Here is a 27,214-nt window from a genome sequence, read left to right on the forward strand (position 1 = left end):
GTAAACTCCACTGTAATTTTTCTCTATACGCTGACGACCTCAAGATATATAAAGCAATTAAATCTATGGAAGATTGTGAACTCTTACAACAAGACCTTAACACATTATCTGCCTGGTGTATTGACAATGAAATGGAATTGAATATAGCTAAGTGCAAAGTTATAAATTTCACCAAGAACACCAACAAAATTCTATACTCATATAGCATATGTGGTCACAATCTGGAAACAGTTGAATCGATCAAAGATTTAGGAATTATATTCGACAACAAACTAACGTTCAACCAACACATAGAATACACTGTAAATAAATCAAATAAAGTACTAGGTTTTATTGTAAGATCAACTAAACTGTTCAAGAACTCTAATAGCCTAATAATTCTATTCAATTCGTTAATCCGTAGTGTTCTTGAGTACGGGTCAACAGTCTGGAATCCACATTACACGACACAGATATCCCGACTTGAATCTGTCCAAAGAAAATTTACACGGATTTTGTCTTATCGATCAGGTGTCTACCATCTTCTAAATGGGTATGAACAAAGACTTACATATTTCAAATTAGAGAGTTTAGTTAAAAGACGAAATATAAATGACCTCTTAATGCTTTACAAAATTGTGAATAATCGTGTTAATAGTAACTTAGTCAATCAAATCACTTTTTACGTCAGGCCCAAATATACTAGAAATATGAACATATTTTGGACCGAAATTTTTGCCAATAACACTGGATATTTTAATCCTATGTCTAGAATGTCTCGATCATACAATGATCTTGCTAAAATACACACTGTCATAGATATTTTTGCAAATAATATAACGTGTTTCAAGAAATATCTCCACGATTTCTGTACTTAAAAAAAAAAAAAAAAAAATTAAAAACTTGTTTAGTGGTTTAGAATTTTATTTTAATATGTACTCTTTAAATTTTTCTACTTATTATGTGCTTCAATCTTTGTAATTAAGTTTTATGTTTTGTATAATAAATACTGTTATTGTTTTACATGTTTGCTTATGTGAATGTGCAAATGTGATTGCTGCAGACACATTAGTCTAGGGATATTTATAGTTGTACTTTTTTTATTTTGTAAACCATAATTTATGTTTTTATAAATATCCTGTTTGTGTCTCGAATAAATAAATAAATAAAGTATACTCTATTTATATAGGTACCTCAATTAACAACTTTACGAAATATAAAAATACAAATTTCAAATAAGTAATTTCTCAGTCTATTATATTTGTGTTAGGTCTATTGTGTCATTTACGGAACTCCTAAATATTGACTTGAGGTAAATGGGGTTCGCTCGTATGTACCCCCATTTGAATCTTGTGGACCCCAAATTTTTTTCTCGCTGACATAGACCCTCAGCATCCCGATATCGACCTCTAGGGGTCCATATAGACCACTTTGTGAACCTCTGCTCTTTCGGTTCCACGATATCAAATCGATATCAAATGTCATCAAAATGACAAAAAATATTATAATAGTTACCTGTGTAACCTATTTAACCTAGTTTTTGTTTCATCACTTTTCATGACTTTATATCACTTTTTGCAGGCGTATACTATAGTGACTATACCCGGTCACTGTTTTCATGTATTTTTCCCATTTGCATTTGCAAGAAAATTGAAAAAAACCGTCTCGAAAATATTCGTTTGACTCCATTGTTCCTGTCTTGGCCGCCTGCAAAGTTAACCGTGTCAAACTGCAATTTGGGCTAGGTACCTACTTAAAATCAAACGTCAAAACACAATACTAATGGCAACACTGAAAACTTACGTAACTTCCTTTGATCTGCTACTGTATTCATTTCAGACTTTCTTGGTTTTAGTTTCGCGGCCAAATCCAATTCGAGAGGCGGGCTACCATTTATATCCCGCAAATTACAAGTAAGTACATTTAAAAAATGTCAAAACTGTGTCCAAAAATCATATATTCATATGTAATATTGTATAATAAAGTGTACCAATAATCTTCAGTGAAGCATCAAAAAAAGATTCTCGAATAATCATCGAAATTTAAAAGTGCAGCAGTTTTTAAGTTGACACAGTTTATATTTTTTTGAGAAATTACGTAACTTTTAAAATATAACAATATTACGTTAAAATTGACAAATATTAACAGTGTAAAAATATGTGTTCAGTTAAATACACTGATTAAAAACAATCTTTAATTCTATATCGCTTTTTAACTTGTCTGTAAGTTTAAAAATTGTATTTTCTGCGTCATATTTAAGCTTTTTCGTACAAAACTTAAGTTAATAATCATTTCATTTCATTTTTATAATAAATTTTTTGCATATAGTGCAATTTGTCGCGTATATTCAAGATACATTTGTATTCTCAATTCTGAATGTCATAATTTGAGCTTTTTTGTGTAAAAGCTTAATTTTTAATCATTTCACACTTTTGTTTATAACAACTGATTGTATTTTGTTTAATAAAGTGTGTATTTATTCGATAATTGGTGTAATTTTTGTTCGTCTGTATTCAAGGGCGCGTATTACATCGAAGAATTAAAAATAGATTTAGCTTTGAATGATTTTCTCACACTATTACAATGAGTTTGTCTCGAATTAGAACTAACTCGTGAATACCAACTCGTGAGGAATCTATTAATATAATTCCTTTCGTTGGAAACATCTTCTGTCAATGTGTTTTGGTTTTCAGTTTAAAGTTCGCATTTTTACGTAAGTGAAAATTCCGCAACAAAATAAACTTTCGTAAATTAAAAGTGAGTGATTTTTAAGCGTAATACCTATATATAATTTAAATAGCCCTTTCTCATTTCAAAATAATGTATTCTTAAGTCAATATATTACTTAAATATATTTTACTAATTAATTAAAGTGATTTTTATACTAAAACATTACAGTTTTGCGTGTTTAAAAGAGATATGTAAAAAAACAGCGCGTTAAGTTGTTTTTATTTGTATACTAGCTGACATGTACCCGGCGTTACTAGGGGTTATCCTTATGAGATAAACATATACTATCGCGGACTTTTGTAGGCCTTTTTAAGATATACAATTCCGTAGTACATTATTTTGATGTATCTCATAAGGTTTAGCCAGAGTTGGCAATGTAGTGTCCAAAAATATATTTTTACGACTTGATTATAAAACATTGACTTTTCTCTACTTTCTATAAATATAATATGCATGTATTTTATATGTAAACCTTCCTGAAGAATTTTTCTAAATGATAGTAAAAACCCCATCAAAATCCGTTGGGTAGTTTAGAAGAACTAAGCGCACAAACAGAAAATTACGAATCGGTGATTTTGGTAGTGGTTCAAAAACTCTGGGTTCTCAGTTCATCGAGCTAATGCTGGTTCAATTCTTTGCTATGTAAGTCCTTCATCATTGCACAATCAGCATTTTCCCAATATAATTATGATAGTAGGAAGAGTACAAATATTGCCAAGGTATTTGTAACCTTAGATTGTTTCTTTCTTTAAAGAATAATATGACATATTTTCACTTCATGAAGTAGCCTTTTCCTTTTTATGAGACAGGACATGGCCCGTGGTCATGCAAGGCTTTGATTTAAGTCCCCACGTACCCAATTTCTTCCGATTTATAACAAGTTTCTCTTTAACTCATTAAGTTTTAAGTTCCAAAAAAATATGTGTTATTTTTGAAGATAATTTCCATACATTTTTTATGCCGAAACGTTAATTATATGAAATTCCCTAGATAGAAAAATATCGCAAAGTAAGCTCCTAAAATTATCAAAAACACGTTTTGTTCTGTTATTTAATATGTTATAGGCATGAAAAAAATCACAGTGTATCTTTAAATGCAACTAAAGCATTTGTCGAGAGATTTTTGCTCTATTTCAAACGAGTCGTGTTTTATTAAATATTTTCACAATGAATTAATTATTATAGTTTTTTTAACTCGCCCCTCTAACATTCGTATTTACATATCTCCCTTTCAGACCAACTTTTAAAGTTTACAACTGGGTCTCAATATTGAATAATTTTTTCTGTAATTTTGTTTATTTTTAAACATGTTTTGTTCAAAAAGCTGTGAATCCGTTATGTCTAAAGGTATAGTTGCCGAATTCCGCTACACGCACGCATTTATTAAAATAACACTTGATTTCCGCTTAATTTCTGCTGGAAACAACTATTTAAGTCGGGGGAGATGGAAAAACGGGCACAAATATGTTGTTAGGTTGTTTAAGGCGAAGCTTAATGCTAAATCACTATTATTATAACGAATTGGTGTACATTATGAATACCTACCAAAAAATATGCTTTAGATAAATTGAAGGTTTTCCTATCGTTTCGCTTGAGTAGAGTACAAATAAAATAATAAATTACTCAATAAATAATATAAGTGTAAACTACTAAAAAAAATATTTTTTCAATAGAAATGTATGAACGCGTAAAGGAAACAACTTTAAAAAAATACAGAATACAAATCTACAAAAAATACAATAGCTAAGATTATCTGTGACAGTTTCACTTGATTAACTTTTTTGCTTTATTATGAAATTATTTACAAAATAAATACAAACCAGTTTTTTGCTTGAAATTCTACACGACGTTTCTAGACTCCGTTTGTCAAGCGATTTTAATGCCTATTACCTACGATATAAGGTATACCAAGAATATATACATTTTTGGCTTGTAGCTTCCTCTTAAGATATACAATTCTGTAGTACATTATTTTGATGTATCTCATAAGGTTTAGCCAGCGTTAGGAATGTAAGCGCCCGAAAATATTTTTTTTACGACTTGTTTACTAAACATTGACTTTTCTCTACTTTTTACAAATAAAACATGCATTTATTATATATATAAACCTTTCGAAAGAAATTCTCAACATTATAATGAAAACTCTATCAAAATCCGTTGCGTAATTAAGAAGAACTGAGCGCACAAACAAACAGATCAGAAAAATCAGTCCATTATTCCATCAGTTTATTGTGATTCAGAAATCGTGTCTGGGAATTGCATAGAAAAGGTGGTTTTAATAAAATTTAAATTTTTCTCAATAAAAGTTACAAGCCAAAAATGTGTATATTCTTAGGATACCTTATACAAGGTGTCCGGAAACTCGTAGTACAAGCGGGAAACTGGTGAATCTACATCACATTTGGAGTCGATTTTGTAGTATATTTTTTTTGATTTGAGCTTTCGTTATCGAGTAAATCGAGTTTGAAGTTGATTTTTTTTTTTTTTTTTTTTTTTAATCAAATTCTTATAAATTATTACTGAAGATCAAAGTACCCAACTAATTAAAACTATTTAAAAGTAAAACAAATGAAGAAACTCGGATTTGAAGCATTATTTTGAAATCACCCTTCATTTAACCCGGTGTAATCATAAAATATTTCTGCTCTGCAGGGTTAAAACATCTGTTATTCAACCCTAAACACCAGAAAAAACTTTAACCCTAAAATAGCCGAAAAATATTTTTTTTGGTTTTTTTTTTTTTTGAAAATGCTCAAATCAAAAAACTTTATGTTTTTTTGGGTTCATGGGGATGTGGTGTAGATTCTCCAGTTTCCCGCTTGTACTACGAGTTTCCGGACACCGTGTATTTTAGGTAATAGGCATTAAAATCGCTTGACAAACGCAGTCTAGAAACGTTCGATTTCAAGCACAAAACTGGTTTTTATTTATTTTGTAAATAATTTTATAAGAAAGCAAAAAAGTTAATCAAGTGAAACTGTGACAGATAATCTTATCTATAATACTGTATTTTTAAAAGTTGTTTCTTTTATGCGTTCATATATTTCTATTGAAAAATATTTTTTTAGTAGTTTGCATTTATATTTTTTATTGAGTCATTTATTTTTTTTATTTGTAGTCTACTCAAGCGAAGCGATAGAAAAACCTTCAATTTATCTAAAGCTAATTTTTTGGTATTCATAATGTACATCAATTCGTTATGAAGATTATCAAAATAGTGATTTGGCATTAAGCTTCGCCTTAAAAAGTTCTACAGAAAAGTCCGGGATGGAATACGTATATCTCCTAAGGATAACTCCCAGAAACGCCGGGTACAATGTCAGCTAGTTATAAATAAAACATAAAGAAACACAATTAAACACACATTTATAGTTCATCGAATTATTAATGATTTTAGACAATATTTTTAATTTAAAATATCTTTACGAAATGTATCGATATTAACAATTAAATAAATACTTGTTTGGTACCAAATCTTTAACCATTTCCTCTGATATAAATAGTAAAGTTGTTACTAATAGTTAGAAAGCCAGGAGTTTCTTTTTATTTTATTTTATTAAAAAGAAACTCACAACAACAATAACATATCTAATATTCAAAAATCTGTTAATCAAAAAATAAGAAAATACACAGTTTTAGGAAATGAGATAAAAAGAATTTGGCATTCGCAGACTATAAAAATATTACCATTTGTTATTTCGGCTACTGGCATTATACCTAGCTCTCTCATTCAAAATTTATGCGTATTAGATCTATCAAAAAATTTAAATATAAAAATGCAAAAATCAGTCATTTTAAATACATGTAGGATAACGATTTTTAAAAAAAATATTTATGTTGAGGGATCAGTAGGATTTATAGGCCCTGTTAGAAATTCTACCGAGCCGAACCCTCTGATATGAAAATATCTGGAGTCGGTGAATTATTTTCCCATTTGATCTCTGGTGAGTTGACGTGTTGTTGTTCTTGTATTGTTTTGTATTTATTTTACTTATATAATGCACTTGCATAATGTTGATTGACTAGATGATCATTTGTGGAAGGGTTTAGTTTTTCCTATGGGGAAGATTTAACCCGGACATAAAATCGGAAAAATATACAACATTACCTATCTAAATAATATAGTTTATCAAAAATAGTACACATCAAATTTTGTATGATAAATAATTGGTTCTCACAATCTAACCTTTCAGTACTTTCAACACTTTTGTTCAGTTTACAATGTTTTCTGCGTATTTCAAATGCACAATATACATCTTATTTTTTATTTTTCCGTAAAAACAAATACTGTTCTAGAAACTAGATAAATCTATCTTCCCGGTGTATGCATTTAAATCAACATTAATTTTTATAAATAATAAAAAGTTAATATTAAACGTGAAAAATGTTGTCAAAAACGCTAACCACATTTTTAGTTAGTTTTTTTACTCCAATCGTAGAAAAATTGAAAGAACTCGATATTTCGAAAACATATTAATTTTATTTGATGAATTTGTAAGAAAACTGTATCTTCACTTTTATCTCGTTCATATTATAAAAAATAATAAATAATTTTTAAAGATAAACCGATTATTACGATAGCGGCGCGAAATATGAATTATTCATTTTGACTATTTATAGAATTTTTTAGGATAGGCAAACTGGAAGGAATTATTATTTTTCTTTCTAACGTCAAAAAAATACATATTTCTGCATGATAGAAAAAAAGATATTAATATTTTTATTAACATATTATGTTTTGAGTACTGGTGTAACTATACTGTTAATACCATTGATGCCGGCATACACAAGACACATTTTCTCATATAAATCGTTAAATGGTCAAAAATGCAGTTATACTGTTGTGTCCGCCCATCAAAGATATGACCTTAACAAGCTGGAGGGGTCAAACGGCCTTGAGACGAAACAGAATGCACAAACAAATTTATAGACGGACGAAATGCAAAACAGTCAAGTTAAAACAGGAATTAAATTCGCTCAGTTAATGGGTAACTGGACAATCCAACACTTTGACAAATCAAAACACTTTTGAAAAGTGATAAAAATTCATGAAAAGTGATGAAAAAAACCTGCTTAAAACGGTTAGGTTTATTGGTTAGTGTTTTTTCATCACTTTTAATGACTTTATATCATTTTTCAAAGGTGGGTTGAATGAGGAACTTTAGTGAAAAATATTATGGCTTACAAAACATGTCTTCATTTGGATCAAAAAATTCTCATTCTGAATATAGGTATAAGTTTTATTACGATGAATAAAACGTAATTTAAAAACGATTAAAATCATAGGAGACTTAAACGCCCTGTGATTGGTCGATGGGTTCTGTCAGAACTTACACCGCTACCTCACAAGTTGGTGTCCGCGTGCTTTAAAATTAGTGCAATTGAAAAGTTGCACTGCGTAGACCCGCACATGGGTTAGGGGCCGTTCAAGTATTATGTAAGCACTGTAGGGGGGCAGGGGGGCTTTTGCTTTGTCTGACATGGGGGGTGGGGGGGTCGAGATAGTGATTACGTCAGCACTCAGCAGTAGTTATTTTTTTTTACATATTGGCAACCCACAAATTGTCTATGTTTGAAAACCGAATACATATTCGGGGATTCCCACAAATAATTAATATGTTTAGGTACTCGCTTAAAAAACAGAATACATTAACAGAAAAATGCATATAGGTACCAATTTTTACGTAAGCATGGGAGGGGGGGTAAGAGCTTTGCTTACTTTTGGTGACAAGGGGGAAGAGGGGGTAAATAATTGTAATAAATCTGCTTACGTAATACTTGAACGGCCCCTTACCACTGCGGTATATAAAGTATTTTAAAAGAATTCATGTTATTGTAAATCTTGTTAAATATTTAAATTTATATTTGTTGATTCCTTACCGACCCGAGTGGGATTGACTGTTAACTGACAAAATTGAGAAATATATGACGTCATGCGTACCCCGTCAGTTTACGATCGTTTTGGCGGGCTTTTTGAAAACTTTGAAAATTATATTAACTATGAAATCGACATTAATGAAAAAAATGCTGGTATTTATGTTAGAAGAAGAAATCTAAGAGATCCTGAACTAAGACCCTGCTTTCAACAATTCTACCATTTCTACATAAGTTAGAAGGAGATATCCAAGGGAGCCTGAACCAAAACCCGGGTTTCAACAATTCCCCCATTTCTCTATAAGTTTGAACTGAACCAAAACCCGGGTTTCAATAATTCCCCCATTTCTCCATAAGTAAGAAGGAGTTATCCAAGGGAGCCTGAACACAAAACCGGGGTTTCAACAATTCTACTATTTCTACATAAGTTAGAATGAGATATCTAAAGGAACCTGAACCGAAACCCGGGTTTCAAAAATTCCACCATTACTCCATAAGTTAGAAGGAGATATCCAAAGTAGTCTGAACCAAAACACGGGTTTCAACAACTCTCCAATTAATTCATAAGTTAGAAGGAGACATCCAAGGAAGCCTGAACCAAAACTCTCGTTTCAACAATTCCACCATTTCTTCAAGAAATAAATTTCCTCAATATTCGATTGAGGATTGGATATTGTTTCGTTCCTTTTCACCTTTTTGAAATTCACATGCTTGACTTCTTAGATTGTACATTCTGTGGTCTAGAAGTGGGAACTTAAGATCACATATTTTTTTGACTGTCCCTCTCTAAACAAATATCCTCTCTTCTATCAAGCCCTAAAATTGCCTCCCCTCCATTTAACATATATCTTCTAAGTCTGAGTTCGACTCAAATCTTCCAATCAATTTAGAAATTTGCCAATTTAAACAAGATTCATATATAAATTCACCTTCCTTCTCTCCATAATTTGAAATGATGGCCTAGAACACCCTTTGTTAATTATGATGTATTTGGTGTTTAGGTTCCCCAGAAAAATGTTCTCCTCGTTGGCCGACCTCGCCCGCAACAGTCCCTTCAAGGGCCCCGTGACCACCGCCCACTGCGACAACCGGGAGACAGTGCACAATGCCCTCGTACCTGTAAGTTACCCCCAACCCTTTGTGTGCTAGAAGTGCCTTTTGAACACAGCAAAACTTGTACCAATTTGTGGCCAATAGGCGCATTCAAAATGTACCTACTTTCTTTTCATGTTGTAACAATGTTAGTAACTTAGTTAAATAAATCTTATTCGATTGCCAACAAAATGAACAATGAGATGCTTTTTGGTTTTTGTTGTGTAAAGAGCAGTCGAGAAGCATAGATCTAAATCTTTTGTTGTGTAAAGAGCAGTGGAGAAGCTGAGATCTCAAACTTTTGTTTTGTAAAGAGCAGTCGAGAAGCTGATATCTCAAACTTTTGTTGTGTAAAGAGCAGTCGAGAAGCTGAGATCTCAAACTTTCTTATTGGTGAAAGTAAAAAAATTATACGATTTTCAAAGCCGTGTATTTACAGGAACTCGCTGGCAGAATTTAGGAATTAACTTAACTCTTAATGTGCTATGTTTGTTAATCCACTGTGGATTTCTGACGTTTGCACCCATAGTATGCCAACAAATTCAACGTGGATTCGTTGGTAGTTCTCCGCATTTTCCCTTTACAAAAACATAATTTTGCAAAAAACGCACTTGGCGCACTTAGGAGCATTAAGGTCGGGTATTTAGGAATTTACGTTGATGCTTCTTGATTAAATTTTGCACATTTGACCTTCAAAATAAGAGAAAAACTACTATCTGTTTAGTTAGTGACTTAAACACTTAATGACTGTATTAATCATTGACAGGGACGTAACATTGCCGCTGCAGCTGCAGTAGTCGCCTCCACCGGTGACTCTTGCGAGTTCGCCTCCAACAAGTACTTTGCACTGTGCGGACTCGGAGGCATCTTGTCTTGCGGTGAGTACCACTTCCTTAACCTAACACTGATCAGTGGCCAGTCTGAGCAGACTTACAAACCAAGATCATGCAGATAAGAGATCCCCAATTAGCTCTTTTTGTGTTACATGGCAGCATTCTATTTGACTGATCTCTACACGAGGGATTATCCTGTTCAGAGGCAATTTATCCTCGAGTTCGCCAAGTCTGATGTGTTGATATCAGAGATGTGCTTTATTTCAAATAAATCCATTTCAAATGGAAATGCAAAATGGGTATTATCCATTTTGCATTTTAAATGCTTTTCTAAAAACCATTTTGCATTTTAAATGCTTTTCTCAATGCATTTTCCATTTTAAATGCTTTTTTGCCACATTCTTCCTACTACTCATCTCATCTTTTTTCATAAGCCCCAAATATCAGTCGGTCCTCAACCTCGCTATGAGAGATATTTCCATTTGTCAAGTTGCTCCCTGGTAGGAGCCCTGGCAATTGAGTGATACCATTACAAAAAATACTGATTCAAATACTGAACATGGGGCCATGACGCTGTAATATTAAATGTTAGATAGCAGTTTCTATGTTTTTACGTTGGCAACATTAGTCCCGCGCAAATTTTTTGTGGTTTCATAATCTGTAGTCGTTGTGTTTTTGGATGTACCATCATGTAATATGTTTGTTCTACATTGATGTCCATTATTAAATGACAAAATTGTTTGAAAATTCTATAATTATTTTGATTGTTTGACCTGAGAAACCATTTTGCTTTTTCAATGCATTTTGAAAATAGGTATTTTGCATTTTGCATTTGAAATGCTTTTCTAAAAACCATTTTGCATTTTGCATTTTCAAATGGAAAAGTTTTGACCTATTTCCATTTTGCATTACAAATGGTTTTGGGTACCCATTTTGCACATCTCTGGTTGATATGTTGTAAAGTAATCAAACCAATTCAATTTGGGATGAACCATTTATTGGATAACCAACACCTAAACTCTCGGAACATCGTTTTGCAACGCAGTGGGAAGGTGGATTCATATGTTCGTCACTTCTTTCACATATTAATATCATACCCTTTTCAGAACTTCGTCTCCTTCCTTTCCTAAAACGACCCTCTAAACGGCATCACCAAAAAGGCCATGATGTTAATTATTTTCCTCGAGACCTCCTACGTGGAGCTAATCTAAAAAAACATAACCTAACCTAACCCATTAGTTATTTATCTCAAGGCGATGCACTACGTCGTGTAATATTTTGAATCGAGCCACTATCAATAACACACCTTACGTAGATGGCGATAAGGCTTAAATTCCCACTTAACACCATCCACCTGTTTTGATTTATGCAAGAAAAAAACATGTCCAAAAAGTGCCTTTTATATAATTTTGTGGATGTTCAGACACAAATATTTATAAAAAACTTAATTTGCCACATTATACAATAAAACCATAACCAAAAATGGGTTCGTAAGTAAGAGATTTTGAACTTTAAAGCAGTTTTCATAAGCCTATACATTATTTTTTTCTGGGCTTATAAAAAGACGTATCTAAAAAATACTCGATTATTTCAAAGCCCAAGATGTATTCTACTCGCAGTATTTAATTAAAGCATCTGAAACATTTCTAGGCGACCAAATTTTCAAACCAAAAACACATGATTTTGCATTACTACGTAGTGCATCGCCTTAAGTTATTTATTTGTACTATCATGTAGAATCACCCCCTGAAGTTAGTGCGAAAATGCAAGGGTAAAAACCCCCGGACACCCTGTATAAAAATAATGAATTATAATTAATAATTTTTATTCAAATTGCTTTTGAATCTTTGGTTTCATAAAGAAACACATTTAAATTCTTCTGTGGTTAACTTTTAGATTTGAATATAAACACCTATGATAGTAACGGGGATTTCTATGACTACAAATTAACCTAAAGGGCACTCTGTCGATCAATGGACGTAGGTCTGATGTAACAGTATGCACGTGTATGTTATTTTTAGTCGAAAGTATTTGTTCTTGATTTAGTTGGAGCACGTCCAAGGTCCCTTGCACATAAAATGTTACGCTGCGACATTGCATAGCGTTCCAATTCCCAATGTTAAATACAGTGAAGATAAATTTATAAACGAAATCGAAAACATTTGGCAATGCATTGCAAAAAAATATAATGTATCGATCATATGAATTCTTCGAACAGTGTTTCAATTTTAACCTTTCCTTATCTGTGATGTGTATTTACAACATATTGCTACTAATAACTTTAATAACTCTATAAATATAATAAATCCTGGGTTCAGATTTTAGGTATTCCTCCGTTATACATTTATGCACTGAATTAAAAAATAATAATAATAATTATTATTATAACGTAATGAGCAGGCAGCATTCTGCTGATGCGCTCATATCTGATTTCACAACAAGTTTGACAGTAATTGAGTTGTTTTAATAATAATAATATTTTACATAGTTTTCGAATTCAATTAAAAATCAGAGATTTTTGTTAAAAATCGGGATTGCCGATGGTTTTTTCATGTTTTCAGCAATTAAATTACAATTATTATCACTTTTGATATAAAATATAATAAACATAAGCGATTAGCTATGAATATTCATATTTTTCCGATATTAAATCGCTTATTTTGAGATGTGTATTGACTACACACCACCGGAACGCGTGGATTTTTTTAGCACAGTAAGGGAAAGGTTAAAATGGAAAATGCATTGAGAAAAGCATTTAAAATGCAAAATGGTTTTTAGAAAAGCATTTAAAATGCAAAATGGATAATACCCATTTTGCATTTCCATTTGAAATGGATTTATTTGAAATAAAGCACATCTCTGATATCAACACATCAGACTTGGCGAACTCGAGGGTAAATTGCCTCTGAACAGGATAATCCCTCGTGTAGAGATCAGTCAAATAGAATGCTGCCATGTAACACAAAAAGAGCTAATTGGGGATCTCTTATCTGCATGATCTTGGTTTGTAATTTTGGTCAGAGGACCGACTGAGGTTGAGGACCGACTTATATTTGGGGCTTATGAAAAAAGATGAGATGAGATAGTAGGAAGAATGTTGCAAAAAAGCATTTAACCTTTCCTTATCTGTGGTGTGTATTTACTACACATTGCTTCTAATAACTTTAATAACTCTATAAATATAATAAATTCTGGGTTCAGATTTAAGGTATTCCTCCGTTATACATTTATGCACTGAATTAAAAAATAATATTTTACATAGTTTTCGAATTCAATTAAAAATCAGAGATTTTTGTTAAAAATCGGGATTGCCGATGGTTTTTTCATGTTTTCAGCAATTAAATTACAATTATTATCACTTTTGATATAAAATATAATAAACAAAAGCGATTAGCTATGAATATTCATATTTTTCCGATATTAAATCGCTTATTTTGAGATGTGTATTGACTACACAGCACCGGAACGCGTGGATTTTTTTAGCACAGCAAGGGAAAGGTTAAAAATGTGAACCGAAATTAGTGAGTTTGATTATATGTATTTTAATTATTGAAGACAATATTAGCGATTTCTAAACGAAAATCTGAAACAGAAAAATCAGAAAAGGATACGGTCACATCTAGGACTCGAACCCAGGACTCTTGCCTTGCCGGGACACCGCTTTACCACTGAGCTAATGGGACCCTATCCCCCTCGGTCACATTTAACTGTATCATACTTCTAATAAGAACTACCAACATTGTCTTCATTTTCTCACCGCACATTTTTTATTGGCAACTATCTTTGTCCTAAGTTCGAGTCCTAGATGTTACCGTATCCTTTTATGATTTTTCTGTTTCAGATTTTCGTTTAGAAATCGCTAATATTGTCTTCAATAATTAAATATTACAATTTGAGGTTTTGTTCAATCCAAAAATTAAATATGTATTTTAAATTACTCTTTTTAAAAGTGAAAATACAGCACACGAGTTTCAACTGCTCTTGTGCAGAGCCAGTGAAACTATTGCAACCTCAATTAGGCTGAAGGAGATGGCAAAGAGGAAGGTAGTGAAGTTATTAGGAAGGAAAGGGAAGAAGATTTAACTGAGAAACAACACAAATGAATTAATTAAAATTTACTTGCGCATGGTTTTATGAATAGACAATAAACTCGAAAACAAAATTAATTTTGTTATAAATAAATGTAAATACCTAATTATATTCACTTAGTGTGCTGTATTTGTCACCAAACTTCAAATGCCATTAGAGACACATTGTGCTATATCTGTCACAAAATGACACTTTTTCACGTCCTCGTAAAACTCGTTCTGTCTTCTTTTTCACTATGGTCAGACATGATATTGACAGTTTTAGAAAGAGAGAACATCAAGCTTTGTCTTTGTAATTAAAAGTTTGCCATATTCACGAGCGGGAATATTTCTACATAAATCTGACAGATTATAATTTTTTATTTTATTTTTTATAAATAATTTTACCTCATCATGTCATCTTTGGGGATGCTGTGTTGTGGGTCTTTTTAAGGAAAGGAAGGAGGGGAAGTTCTGGTAAGGAAAAAGCTATTAGGGGTAGGTAAGAATCTAGGGATCAGTGATGGACTTATGAAAATCTTGAGGATGACCAGTTGGAGAGGTCAAAGGGTCTCCCCAAACCAGCCTCTCCCGATCTGGCACGCCACGCAGCTTGTGGGCAGGCGCATCCTGAACTCACATCACGCCCTGCTAATTCACTAAACGTAGCGAAACACTTTGGGTGAGCTATGGCAGAGGTGTTGGTTATCCAATAAATGGTTACCGGGGCGGCGGTACCCAAAAACCACCTCCCAAATTAAATTAAGATCCTTCACTTTAAATCCGGAGATTGCGGGTACAAATACCAGCATGAGAAAAATTTATTTATGTAAACATATTATTTGACATTTAAATAATTTTATTTTAAAATACTAATTTCAGTTCTTACTGTAACTCCGGTTCAATGAACTCTAGATCTTTTCCTTTATTTTTGAGAATTCAGACAAGAGATAAAGCACCTATCCATAGTGTAATATTTTTAACAGAAAATTATTTTGAACTGTCATTTTCAAAAATGGAACTGATTTGTCGAGAATTCTGGCTGTCTCCATTGATGTATTATATTTAGATGAGACACGAAGCGGAAAAATTGGTTACATTTTTTTTACATCCAATTAGTCCAATTTGACCTCCAACGCTCTAACGCCGAATGAAACTATAGAATTTGGTCCTCGTGCATTGCTACTCGCGTGGTAACAGTGGAACACTTATTAGCAAGCAATAGCTTATATGACTATCCCGCGAGTTTTCATTAGTCTGCGCTGATTAAAAATAAAACGCATCGAAGGTACGAATAACCTGATACAAGAATTCTTCTTGCTATCATCATTGTATAGGGAAAATGTTGCTTATGCGATGATGGAGGACTTAGTTAGCAGAGATTTGAACCTGCAACGTCGCATGTTGACCCAACTATATCAAACTCTCTTTGACATATGTTCCTGCACTACACCACCCAATTACCTGTACCTGTCTGACAGTGTGGGGTGCCTAAAAGAGTGACATTGCAATCTTTTATTACACATCACATGTCTGTTAAGAAAACCTGTGCAGTATCATTTATTTATTTATACTGGGTTTTTACAGACGATCTCACTTACGTGAGAACAATCCAGTTATAAAAACTCAGTTAATATACAAATAGGTACAACAATTACGATAATCTACTCAGCCATAGGACACATTAATTTTCATATACCTAAATATGTACTCACATTATATCCTGTACCCACTTTATATATATATTAAATAATAAAAAAAAAAAAAAAAAAAAAAAGATTAAAATATAAAACAAAAAAACAAAAAAAAAATTAAAATTAAAAATATATATGAAATACAAATATTACAGAAAAGTAAGAGACGCAAGTAATACATAATATAATCAGTACAACATATTATTCAACAATTTTCTGAATCCATATGAATTATCGACAAAAATATATACTTCTGCACACTCAATCTTATTATACAGTCGATACATTTGGGTCAGAAGGCGATATTATTTTTGAAAATATTTAGGTGAAAAATGCTATGGTGTCTTAAACAATGGGAATTGGGGACATTTATTTCAATATTGCTAAGACATAATGAGGTATCAAGATGGCCGTGGATAATTTTATGCAAACATATTAGGTTAGTCAATTGCCTTCTTATTTTGAGTGTATTAATCTTAAAGTATTCACGACGTGCGTCATATGATCTAAGATGGTCATGTAGTCCACATTTCAAAGATAATAATCCAAGCATTTTTTTTAACCGATTCTATAATGTTTTCATACTTACAATCAGAGATGTGCAAAATGGGTACCCAAAACCATTTGAAATGCAAAATGGAAATGGATCAAAACTTTTCCATTTGAAAATGCAAAATGCAAAATGGTTTTTAGAAAAGCATTTCAAATGCAAAATGCAAAATACCTATTTTCAAAATGCATTGGAAATGCAAAATGGTTTCTCAGGTCAAACAATTAAAATAATTATAGAATTTTTAAACAGTTTTGTCATTTAATAATGGACATCAATGTAGAACAAACATATCACATGATGGTAAATCAAAAAATGCCACGACTACGGATTATGAACCACAAAAAATTTGCGCGGGACAAATGTTGCCAGCGTAAAAACATAGAAACTGCTATCTAACATTTAATATTACAGCGTCATAGCCCCATGTTCAGTATTTGAATCAGTATTTATTGTAATGGTATCACTCAATTGCCAGGGCTCCTACCAGGGAGCAACTTGACAAAAGTAAATTATCTCTCATAGCGAGGTTGAGGACCGACTGATATTTGGGGCTTATAAAAAAAAGATGAGTGGAGATAGTAGGAAGAATGTTGCCAAAAAGCATTTAAAATGGAAAATGCATTGAGAAAAGCATTTAAAATGCAAAATGCAAAATGGTTTTTAGAAAAGCATTCAAAATGCAAAATGGAGAATACCCATTTTGCATTTTGCATTACCATTTGAAATGGATTTATTTGAAATAAAGTACATCTCTGCTTACAATAATGTTTATTCCAAATAGTGCTTCTATATTCAAGTTTATTTCTAATTAAGGCATAGTAAAGGGTTAAAATTGATTGAGGATCTTTGAAAGTTTTAGTTATTCTGTGAATAAATTCCATCATTTTAAGTGATCTGGACTAAATTTAATTAATGTGTAAATCAAAAATGAATTTAGAATCAAGAGTAATTCCTAAATCTCTTAAAGAAGACACTTTCTGAAAAATAATCTTATTAATGACATAGGAAAAATTGTACATGTTAAGTATCCCTTCAGAGCGTTTAATTTGTGTCTATTACGGAAGCTTGTGCAGTGATAACCAGCAGTGGCCCTCAAGGCTATAATATCAATCAAAAAGACCAAAGGGGAATCAAAATCCCTTTCCAATTCTAATTGTTAACCACAGCTACACCGGTAGTTGTGTCAAATATTGATTATTGTCCACAAAATGATTGGCATACAACATTTGCGACTCCGGGGAACTTATAACTTTGGATTACTCGGTCATAAACTGGTCAGTCCATTTAGAAGTGGGATAATTTTATTGTAACACGTACAGACATGTTTCTTCATAGTATCTATTAAAGAATCCTTATATATATTATATTGCACGCCAATAACAGTAAGATTTTTGGCAGTAGCTTGGTTGGTCTTATTGGCCACATACGTGCAAAGTTAGAATGACTGACATTAAAAATACCTATTACATAATTCAAATGATAAATTATAAGTAAGTGAAGCTGATGAGACAAGCCATTGAATCAAAGCAATTAATTATATTTTCTACACTGAATTATCAAAGAAAATATAAAACCGACTAGCGGTTTTGAGTGGCCAATTCAAAATATAGACAAAAGGTTTTTTTGTATTTTAAAGAAATACAAACATTCCCGGATTACGAATAATCTGACAATATTTGAAAATCTCCTACTACAACCACAGTAGTTTCGTGATTGAGGACTTATTGAAATTTTGTTATGTTCAAAGTCAAATCAATAAATTCTCTTGATTTTTATCATTCGAAAAGTACAATATTTCGTCAAGAAGTATATAAAAAAGAAAAACTTTAAAATGCATAATAAATAGATCTCAATAAAACAAAACTCTGTGCTGCGAAGGTGAACATTTTTCTACAATATGGAGAGCAACGAAATTCTGTATTTTTAAATATATGTTATTAAAATATATATTGTTTTGAGCGACTGATTCAAGACTTTGAAGAAAGTCTCAAGTTTTCTGTTCAACCCTTTTGCAAAACAGAACAGAATTCGTTGAATATTTTTTTGTGCTAAACTTTTGAGATAAACTGTCCTGTAACTGTTTACCTAGAGTAAGGTTGTTTTCCTTGTTAAATAGATTTCACAAATTAAAAAAAGGTAAATATAAAATTATTCATAAACTGCTCCATTCATGGATTGCCCTAATTTAATCGTTTTGGGAAATAACACTTTTTGCAAGTTATACTTAAAAATATGAACACACTTCCGGCGGGAAGAGTAGTTCTACCTTTTAAGCTGGTCCTACTTACAGATAATCTTAATCAATATATATTAAATGTGCATGCTGCTAAAAGTCAAGGGAGTTATATGGTGTGGTAGCCCTCTATCCCCCATCCATGAATAAGGTTCCCGTTTACACCTGAAACATAACCTGTTATAATGTTTCATTCCAGGTATCACCCACACGGCCGTTGTTCCCCTGGACTTGGTAAAGTGCCGCCTGCAAGTGGATGCCGAAAAGTACAAGAATGTGGTCAATGGTTTCCGGGTTTCCGTCCGCGAGGAGGGATTCCGGGGACTGGCCAAGGGATGGGCGCCAACCTTCTTTGGGTACTCCATGCAGGTAAATACACATGCTCTTAATTGTTTTAAAATGGATTGCTGTACAATTTTACAATACAATATATGTACAACCCGATATGTATAATTAAAGTTACAGAAAAGGAACAGTACACACACAATTGTGGTTAACGGTAGGTAGAGACAATAAAACATGTTGATGTAGGTATCACTGTGTTTATTACGTGGACAGAATTTATGTATGATACACATTGGAATGCATGTCAGCTAGGTCACATCACGTCGGGATGTGGGCCTGTTCTCGTTGATGATCACAGATCTTCCCGGTCCTCTAGTGCATTGGTTTACAACCCATGATACGCGACCCTGTTGGCCATCAAACGTTGGCCGTTCCTCGGCAATAAAAATATTGGGGACATGCTCGACACCGTGTGTGGTGGAGATGAATATGGGTGAATTGGTCCATACCGATGCTTGACACCATGAGTGGTGGAGGTGATGAATTCCAGAGTGTGGACGAAGCGATGGTTTGGTGCCCACCAAACATGGCCAAAGGCATTTCAAGCAGTGTTTCAATTCTGAATGGTGGTTTTACACCAGTAAAACTTATGTATCTTACACTCTGAAAGTAACAAATAGTTAGCATAACATCAATTTTGTTACTAAATACTACCGCTTTTGAATTTGACCAAAGATAATGATCCCTAATTATTATTATTATTACATAATGAGCAGGCAGCATTCTCATATCTGATTTCACAACAAGTTTGACAGTAATTGAGTTGTTTTAAGTTTGAACTAAGTCCTTTCTTCTCTCCAAATGTGAATCCAATAGAGCTTTGAATTGATTTATATTTGTTGCATCGATGACATGTTGTGGGAGTTTGTTCCAAGCATCCACTACTCTATTTGCAAGGAAGTGTTTTCTAGGATTAGATGCAAAAGGCGTTTTGGTAATAGTGTCCACGGAGATTTATATTTTTATTAGTAGTGAAGATTTCTTGCATGCTAGGGCAACTGTAATGTCCAGATAAAAGTCTCCATCAAGTCACCCCTTTCTCTTCTTTCTTGTAAGGTTGGTAATCTTAGTTCCTTGAGTCTATCTTCGTATCGTAGATCTTTCAGAGCTCTTGGTATTTTGTCTCTGTACTCTCTCTAACAGATTTATATCCTTTGCGAAGTAAGGACTCCATATTTGTAAGTTATGTAGTTGAATTTTGGATGTCATATTTATATAGGCTCCAATGGAGCCCCGATAGTTGAGCTGGTGTGTTTGTTGTTGCAATCCTGACAACCCGTTTTCTGTTTATGTTCCAGGGAATGTGCAAGTTCGGTTTATATGAGGTGTTCAAGGTACAGTACTTCAGCCTGCTCTCAGAGGAGTCGGCCTACACGTACCGCACGCTGCTCTATCTCGCCGCCTCTGCATCTGCCGAGTTCTTCGCTGACATTGCCCTGTCCCCCATGGAGGCCGCCAAGGTATGTATATATATACAGGGTTTTCCAATAAGAGGTGTTATTTTGATATTCAATCGTAAAAGATCAATGGTTTCGTTGCTTGTGTGGCACTTAGCGCCATCTTGTTGAAAGAAAAACGCTGTCCAGATTAATACCATTCAATTCCGGTTGTAAAAAATCATTAATCATCTCTCGATAGCGCAATCCATTCACCGTAACTGTTGCTCCAGCCTTGTTTTCGAAAAAGTAAGGTCCAATGACTCCGCCGGACCATAAACCGCACCAAAAAGTCACACGTTGAGGATAAAGAGGCTTTTCAACAATAACTCTAGGGTTTTCCGAGCCCCAGATGCGACAATTTTGCTTGTTGACGAAGCCACCACGGTGGAAATGGGCCTCATCACTCAAGATGATTTTTCGATGGAATTCTAATAATTAATAATAGTGAATTTGAATAATTTCAAAGCGTTGTTGAAGCGTGTATCGTTCCATTTTTATTAATGACGTAGTTTCTACTTGTCAAATGTTAAAAAATGACAGCTTCAAAAGTAACATCTACCGAAATAGCGGGCTATTCAAAATAACACCTCTTATTGGAAAACCCTATTTATATATCTGTGAATCTATTTTATGTATTATGTATCCATCACTCCAACTACAATGTTAAATCGGGAGTAAAAATATGGGATCGATAGGTTTAATATAGATATCCCGAGCACGGTTGCGCTGTCGATAGCCAAACTGATATTCACACCAAATAAATAAGAAATCGTTTATGGATTTCAACACTGGTGGATCTGTCTATGGATGATAAATCAGGGAAAATTCGTGAACTTCAAAACGGCGAACGGCTACGTAAAAATAATCGTATGTAATTAAACATTTCACAAACTACGACAAATATTTCTTAACGTGAAAGCAATGGCGGTCGATGACATTCAGGAAAATATTATAATTACAAGCTGTACCCCGCAATGCGTTGCTGTGATTAAGTCTGTCTGTGCAGATAGAGAAATAATAGCGCGTGTTTCTTTTACGGCGCTGTTTTACAAAAAAATCATATTTTTACCTGTCACAGGTGACATCTATAAAAACACACGCGTATTCAAATGCAACATTGTATCAAAATTTCATAGCAATCTGTGAAGAACTTTGGGAGATTTAAGGTTTTAAACAAATGAACATTTTTATTTATACAGGGTGTATCGGCACGTACCCGACAAACTTTAACCAGCTTTTCCTTAGCACATTTGAAGTAAAAAATGTTATGGGCACTTTGCTGTCCTGTAACATTTATTTTTTTATTAAAAACAAAAAATGATAAAAAAATCCACACTCCGTCACTGTCATTGGCATTGTTTCTCGTGTTCAACAGCTGTTATTAGCAAGTGTGTCAAAAAGCGTGTTCGCTCTTTCATACACACTAAATAATAATAGCAAAAAATGAGACGAATGGTGCCATGCCATTTCGCTGTGATCGTAAAAGCGCGCTAATGTAGGTACGTACGTATATTATTCAACGAAACTCGAATAAAATATTGCCAGGTGGGTTTTCAAACTTTGACAAAGGATAAAACAGTGGTGACATGTGGTGAAAATATGAATAGTAAATTTTTTATTAAAAAAAAATGTTACCGGACAGCAAAGTGCCTATAACATTTTTTACTCCAAATGTGCTAAGGAATAGTTGGTTAAAGTTTGTCGGGTACATGCCGATACACCCTGTATATATATGAAAGTGTCAATAGGACACAAAAGACTCAAGGGGTTAAACTACATTGTTAGAATAACAAAAGTGTTCTAAGTTGCTACCTCATATAAAAAAGTCTAAGTAATTCTGCTTTTAAGCTTGTAACAATATTCCTTCGTAGGTCCGCATCCAGACTATGCCCGGTTTCGCCAACACGCTGCGCGAGGCCCTGCCCAAGATGATTAAGGCTGAGGGAGTGACGGCCTTCTACAAGGGTCTGGTGCCTCTCTGGCTCAGGCAGATCCCGTACACCATGATGAAGTTCGCCTGCTTCGAAAAGACCGTTGAGCTGCTCTACGCGTGAGTTAAAATATAAATCTACCTTATAGCTAGGCAGTTCGTGAGGTTTTGAGCTAGGTAAGCAATAATAGCTTGGCAGTTAGTGAGGTTCTAAGCTCGGTAAGCAATTAAAGCTGGGCAGTTGGTGAGGTTCTGAGCTTGGTAAGCAATTATAGCTGGGCAGTTGGTGAGGTTCTGAGCTTGGTAAGCAATTATAGCTGGGCATTTGGTGAGTTTTTGAGTTCGGTAAGCAATTATAACTGGGCAGTTTGCCATCCCAATTCATTAACCCAATATGTTTATTACAGTTATGTGGTGCCTAAGCCCCGCGAGCAGTGCTCCAAGGGTGAGCAGCTGGTGGTCACCTTCGCTGCAGGTTACATTGCCGGTGTGTTCTGCGCTATCGTCTCCCATCCCGCTGACACCGTCGTCTCCAAGCTCAACCAGGTACGCACTCACGAAGTTGGCGATATTCACAGATCAATAGATATCAAATTACATACATTAAAAGTAGCAAATTTATTTGACATCTCGAGGGAGATAATTTCATTGTCAACTTTGGGGACGCTGTGGGGAGGGTATTTTTGAGGAAATGAGGCAGTTAAACTGGGTCGTGAAGGTCTAGTGCTGAAGCGATCAAAGATGCTAGTTTCTCGGAGCATCTTTCATTGAAATTCCAGTAGAAAAAAGACAGCATTCCCAGTCGAAGGTTGTGCTGTGATGTTAACAAATCACTAGAAATAAGATTGTATTCAACAAAGAAGCCAAATATGCGTATGCATATATTCACAAAAAAGTACCAATGGACACTGAATATAAGAAATAGTAAATGGACATATTAACATTGTTTTTATAAGAGCCGATAACACTTAATTTTTTTATTTATTGCATCTCACTATACATAAAACACTTTTTTTTTCACATAAAAATCAACCTCACTAGGACGAAGCCTGTATCGAGGTTAACAATTTACATTTGAGTGAAGAAAACATAAGAGTAATCACAAACATAAAGTAATTCTACATACAAACACAAAATATTTCAAAATTAAAGAAAAAATAAGTATTAGATGTGTTACCAGATGAGTAATTTGACAGTTTATTGTAACAATATTTGAACCATAACCATTATTCAAATTCTTATCATATTCTCATCAATATTCAACTGGTTACAGTAAATTTCCATCAATATTCAACTGGTATTAATAAAATCCCTTGGTAAATCAAAATCAAACTGGTAATAGTAATTTCCCATTTAAAATACAAAGTGAAACAACAAATCCCTGTCAATATCCAACTGGTATTAATAAAATCCCTTGGTAAATCAAAATCAAACTGGTAATAGTAATTTCCCATTTAAAATACAAAGTGAAACAACAAATCCCTGTCAATATCCAACTGGTAACAGTAATTTTCCATTTAAAATACAAAGGGAAACAACAAATCCCTGTCAATATCCAATAGGTAATAATAAAAACCTGTCAATATCAAACTGGTAACAGTAATTTCCCAATTAAAATACAAAGGGAAACAACAAATCCCTGTCAATATCCAACTGGTAACAGTAATTTTCCATTTAAAATACAAAGGGAAATAACAAATCCCTGTCAATATCGAATAGGTAATAATAAAAACCTGTCAATATCCAACTAGTAATAGTAATTTCCCATTTAAAATACAAATCCCTGTCAATATCCAACTGGTAACAGTAATTTTCCATTTAAAATACAAAGGGAAACAACAAATCCCTGTTAATATCCAATAGGTAATAATAAAAACCTGTCAATATCCAACTGGTAACAGTAATTTCCCATTTAAAATACAAAGGGAAACAACAAATCCCTGTCAATATCCAACTGGTAACAGTAATTTCCAATTTAAAATACAAAGGGAAACAACAAATCCTTGTCAATATTGAATTGGTAATAATTGTGATTATTTCAATAAAAGGGTTCAGTTTTATGCAGTAATAACTTTATTCTTCTTCTTACAAATGTACACATTGACAGGTCTCTTCTTAGTAATAGACAATAGGACAAGGTTAAACAGTATTGCCAACAAAACAATGTTTACAGATACCTTATAGCCAACCTAAGATAATTGCATTTATATTGCCATATTCTAAAACCAGTCAATATCCAATATTGGTAACAGTAATTTCCCATCTAATCTCCAAAGGGAAACGGCAAATCCCCGTCAATATTGAACCCTACTTCAACTGGTAACACTAAAGAAAACTTGACTAACTCGATGCGATGATGTGTTTCTAGGATTCCACCGCCACGGCTGGCTCCGTGCTGAAGAACCTCGGCATGGCCGGAGTGTGGAAGGGACTTGGCCCCAGGATCGTGATGATCGGTACCCTCACCGCCGCGCAGTGGTTCATCTATGATGCCGTCAAGGTAAGCATCAACCAAAACTTTCAGTAGCACCTTGACCACCATTCCAAGAATGCAAGACTGATACATGTAAGTGTAATGGTTAAGATTACGAAGGGGAAGCTTAGATGGTTTGGGCATGTGGAGCGGACAAACGGAGAAAGGAGTGTGAGAAGAATACATGAGGCTGAAATGAATGGGGGAAGAAGTCAGGGGACGCTCTAGGAAGACGAAAACGAGTTGTGGATCTGTCTGTTAGTTTAATTCTGGTTCAATGAACTCGGATTTGTTTCGAATATGAGTATCATTTTCAAAATGGGAATTGATTGTTCAGGAATTCAGATAAGCGATACATTACTTACCTAGAACAAAAAAATTCAGACAGTGGTGAAGATCACGTTAATGAGAGATTCTTTCAATAATCAATAGGATTTGCCTTTCGAATCTCCCTCATTGATATAAAATAATATCGGAGTGAATATGAATGTGCGCCGCGACCGAGTTGGGTGGTAGTCTATCCTCTCTGCTGACTATTACAGAGAAACGGCGTGATGGTTAGTTAGCAGTGGCGGCTCATTACTTATGGGAGTAATAGAGTGCTAAAATTGAAATAAAATGGCTTTATTGATGTTATTGTAGCCGAAAAAGTTATTTATTTTTTTTCGAAAATTCGACTTTCGAAATGAAATTTCCTGAATATCTTGAAAAATCTATCATACTTAAGTGAAACAAAATTAAAAATAAAAAACACCTTCGGCTACATCAATACTATTCAGTACACCCAAAAGTCACGAGCCGCCACTGTTAGTTAGTTTATTCGTAACCCATGTTTGTTACCGGCACAAGATTGAGTTAGTTAAGTTCTAATTATTATTATTGTTACAATTTTCCAGGTATACCTGCGCATGCCCCGCCCCCCACCCCCAGAGATGCCAGAATCCATGAAGAAGCGTCTGGAAGCTGAGGGCAAGAAGGCATAAACAACAAACACACCCATCGTACCCCTTTCCTATCACTTTCCAGACCCTAAACCCATTCAAACATAAAGACATCGTCCAATTAATACAATCTCCTCCCTTCCCCACTACTATCAGCCTCAATACATACCCTCGTATATATAGTCTCACTGACTTCGTACGGTTGGGACTCTTATGAACTACTCGTCTTAAATAATTTTGGTGTCAATCAATTTTTCCCTTGATTATCAATTGGAAAATCTTGTACAAAATTTCTTCCTTCTTTTAATATGGCCAAGATATTTTTATTTTATATCAGAATTTTCAGCCATTCGATGTAGGATTTCTCACCTCACTGACCCCAGATGGTTGGGACTCTTGTGCGGTAGGTATTCAAATAAAACAGAACATCCAAGAGGCACCGATATAAATTATGTATCCACATTTAAAAGCATCAATCTTTCGTGTTAATGCTTGGTTTAATGTGAGAGAAAATCATAAAAAATGTGACTTATAATCTATTCCTAATAAATTACCTCTTTTACATCGCTTTCTTGTCTCTCGCATATCCTAAGCCCTTCCACACATGGAGATATCGTTAAAAAATCACACATATCCCGTTACTTTATGGAATAATGTGAAAATTTTATCCGATATATCTATGGTCCTAACCAAACCAAAGATTAATTGTTTCCAATATTGTTGTGAACTTGACAAAACCAAAATTGTGTAAAATATAAATGTTATTTTGTAGCCCGCTTTATTATTGTAATTATTATTTAAATTAAATATACACTGTTATTTTATAAATAAACATGTTAAAAGACAATTTTATTTGTAATTATTTATAACACAATGAACAGTCACGGAACAGAAAACCTCTGAATGTTTTATCTACCTGATTTGATAGAAAACTGACTGTTTATTTCTGTTGTAAATGGTACTACGAGAAATGGGAAGGCTGACAGAGATATTGAAAATAGGGTAAAGGAAGGTAACTCCATTAATGGAGGA

The 27,214-nt window shown here is 33.6% G+C and overlaps 1 protein-coding gene across 1 annotated transcript; it reads left to right on the forward strand.

The window, feature by feature from the left end:
• Positions 1-1,807: 1,807 nt before the first annotated feature.
• Positions 1,808-27,029, forward strand: LOC149414225 (phosphate carrier protein, mitochondrial-like). The gene is made up of 9 exons (XM_089644083.1): positions 1,808-1,892; positions 9,584-9,701; positions 10,441-10,552; positions 19,254-19,423; positions 20,698-20,859; positions 22,710-22,888; positions 23,176-23,314; positions 25,137-25,268; positions 26,138-27,029. Exons 2-9 carry the CDS (start codon positions 9,597-9,599, stop codon positions 26,222-26,224), a joined length of 1,086 nt encoding a protein of 361 aa, XP_089500209.1. The 5' UTR covers positions 1,808-1,892; positions 9,584-9,596; the 3' UTR covers positions 26,225-27,029.
• Positions 27,030-27,214: the final 185 nt, after the last annotated feature.

This window comes from Hesperophylax consimilis, chromosome 20 (genome assembly GCF_061612785.1).
Source record: "Hesperophylax consimilis isolate HC1 chromosome 20, BYU_Hcon_1.0, whole genome shotgun sequence".
Classification (NCBI taxonomy): Eukaryota; Metazoa; Arthropoda; class Insecta; order Trichoptera; family Limnephilidae; genus Hesperophylax; species Hesperophylax consimilis.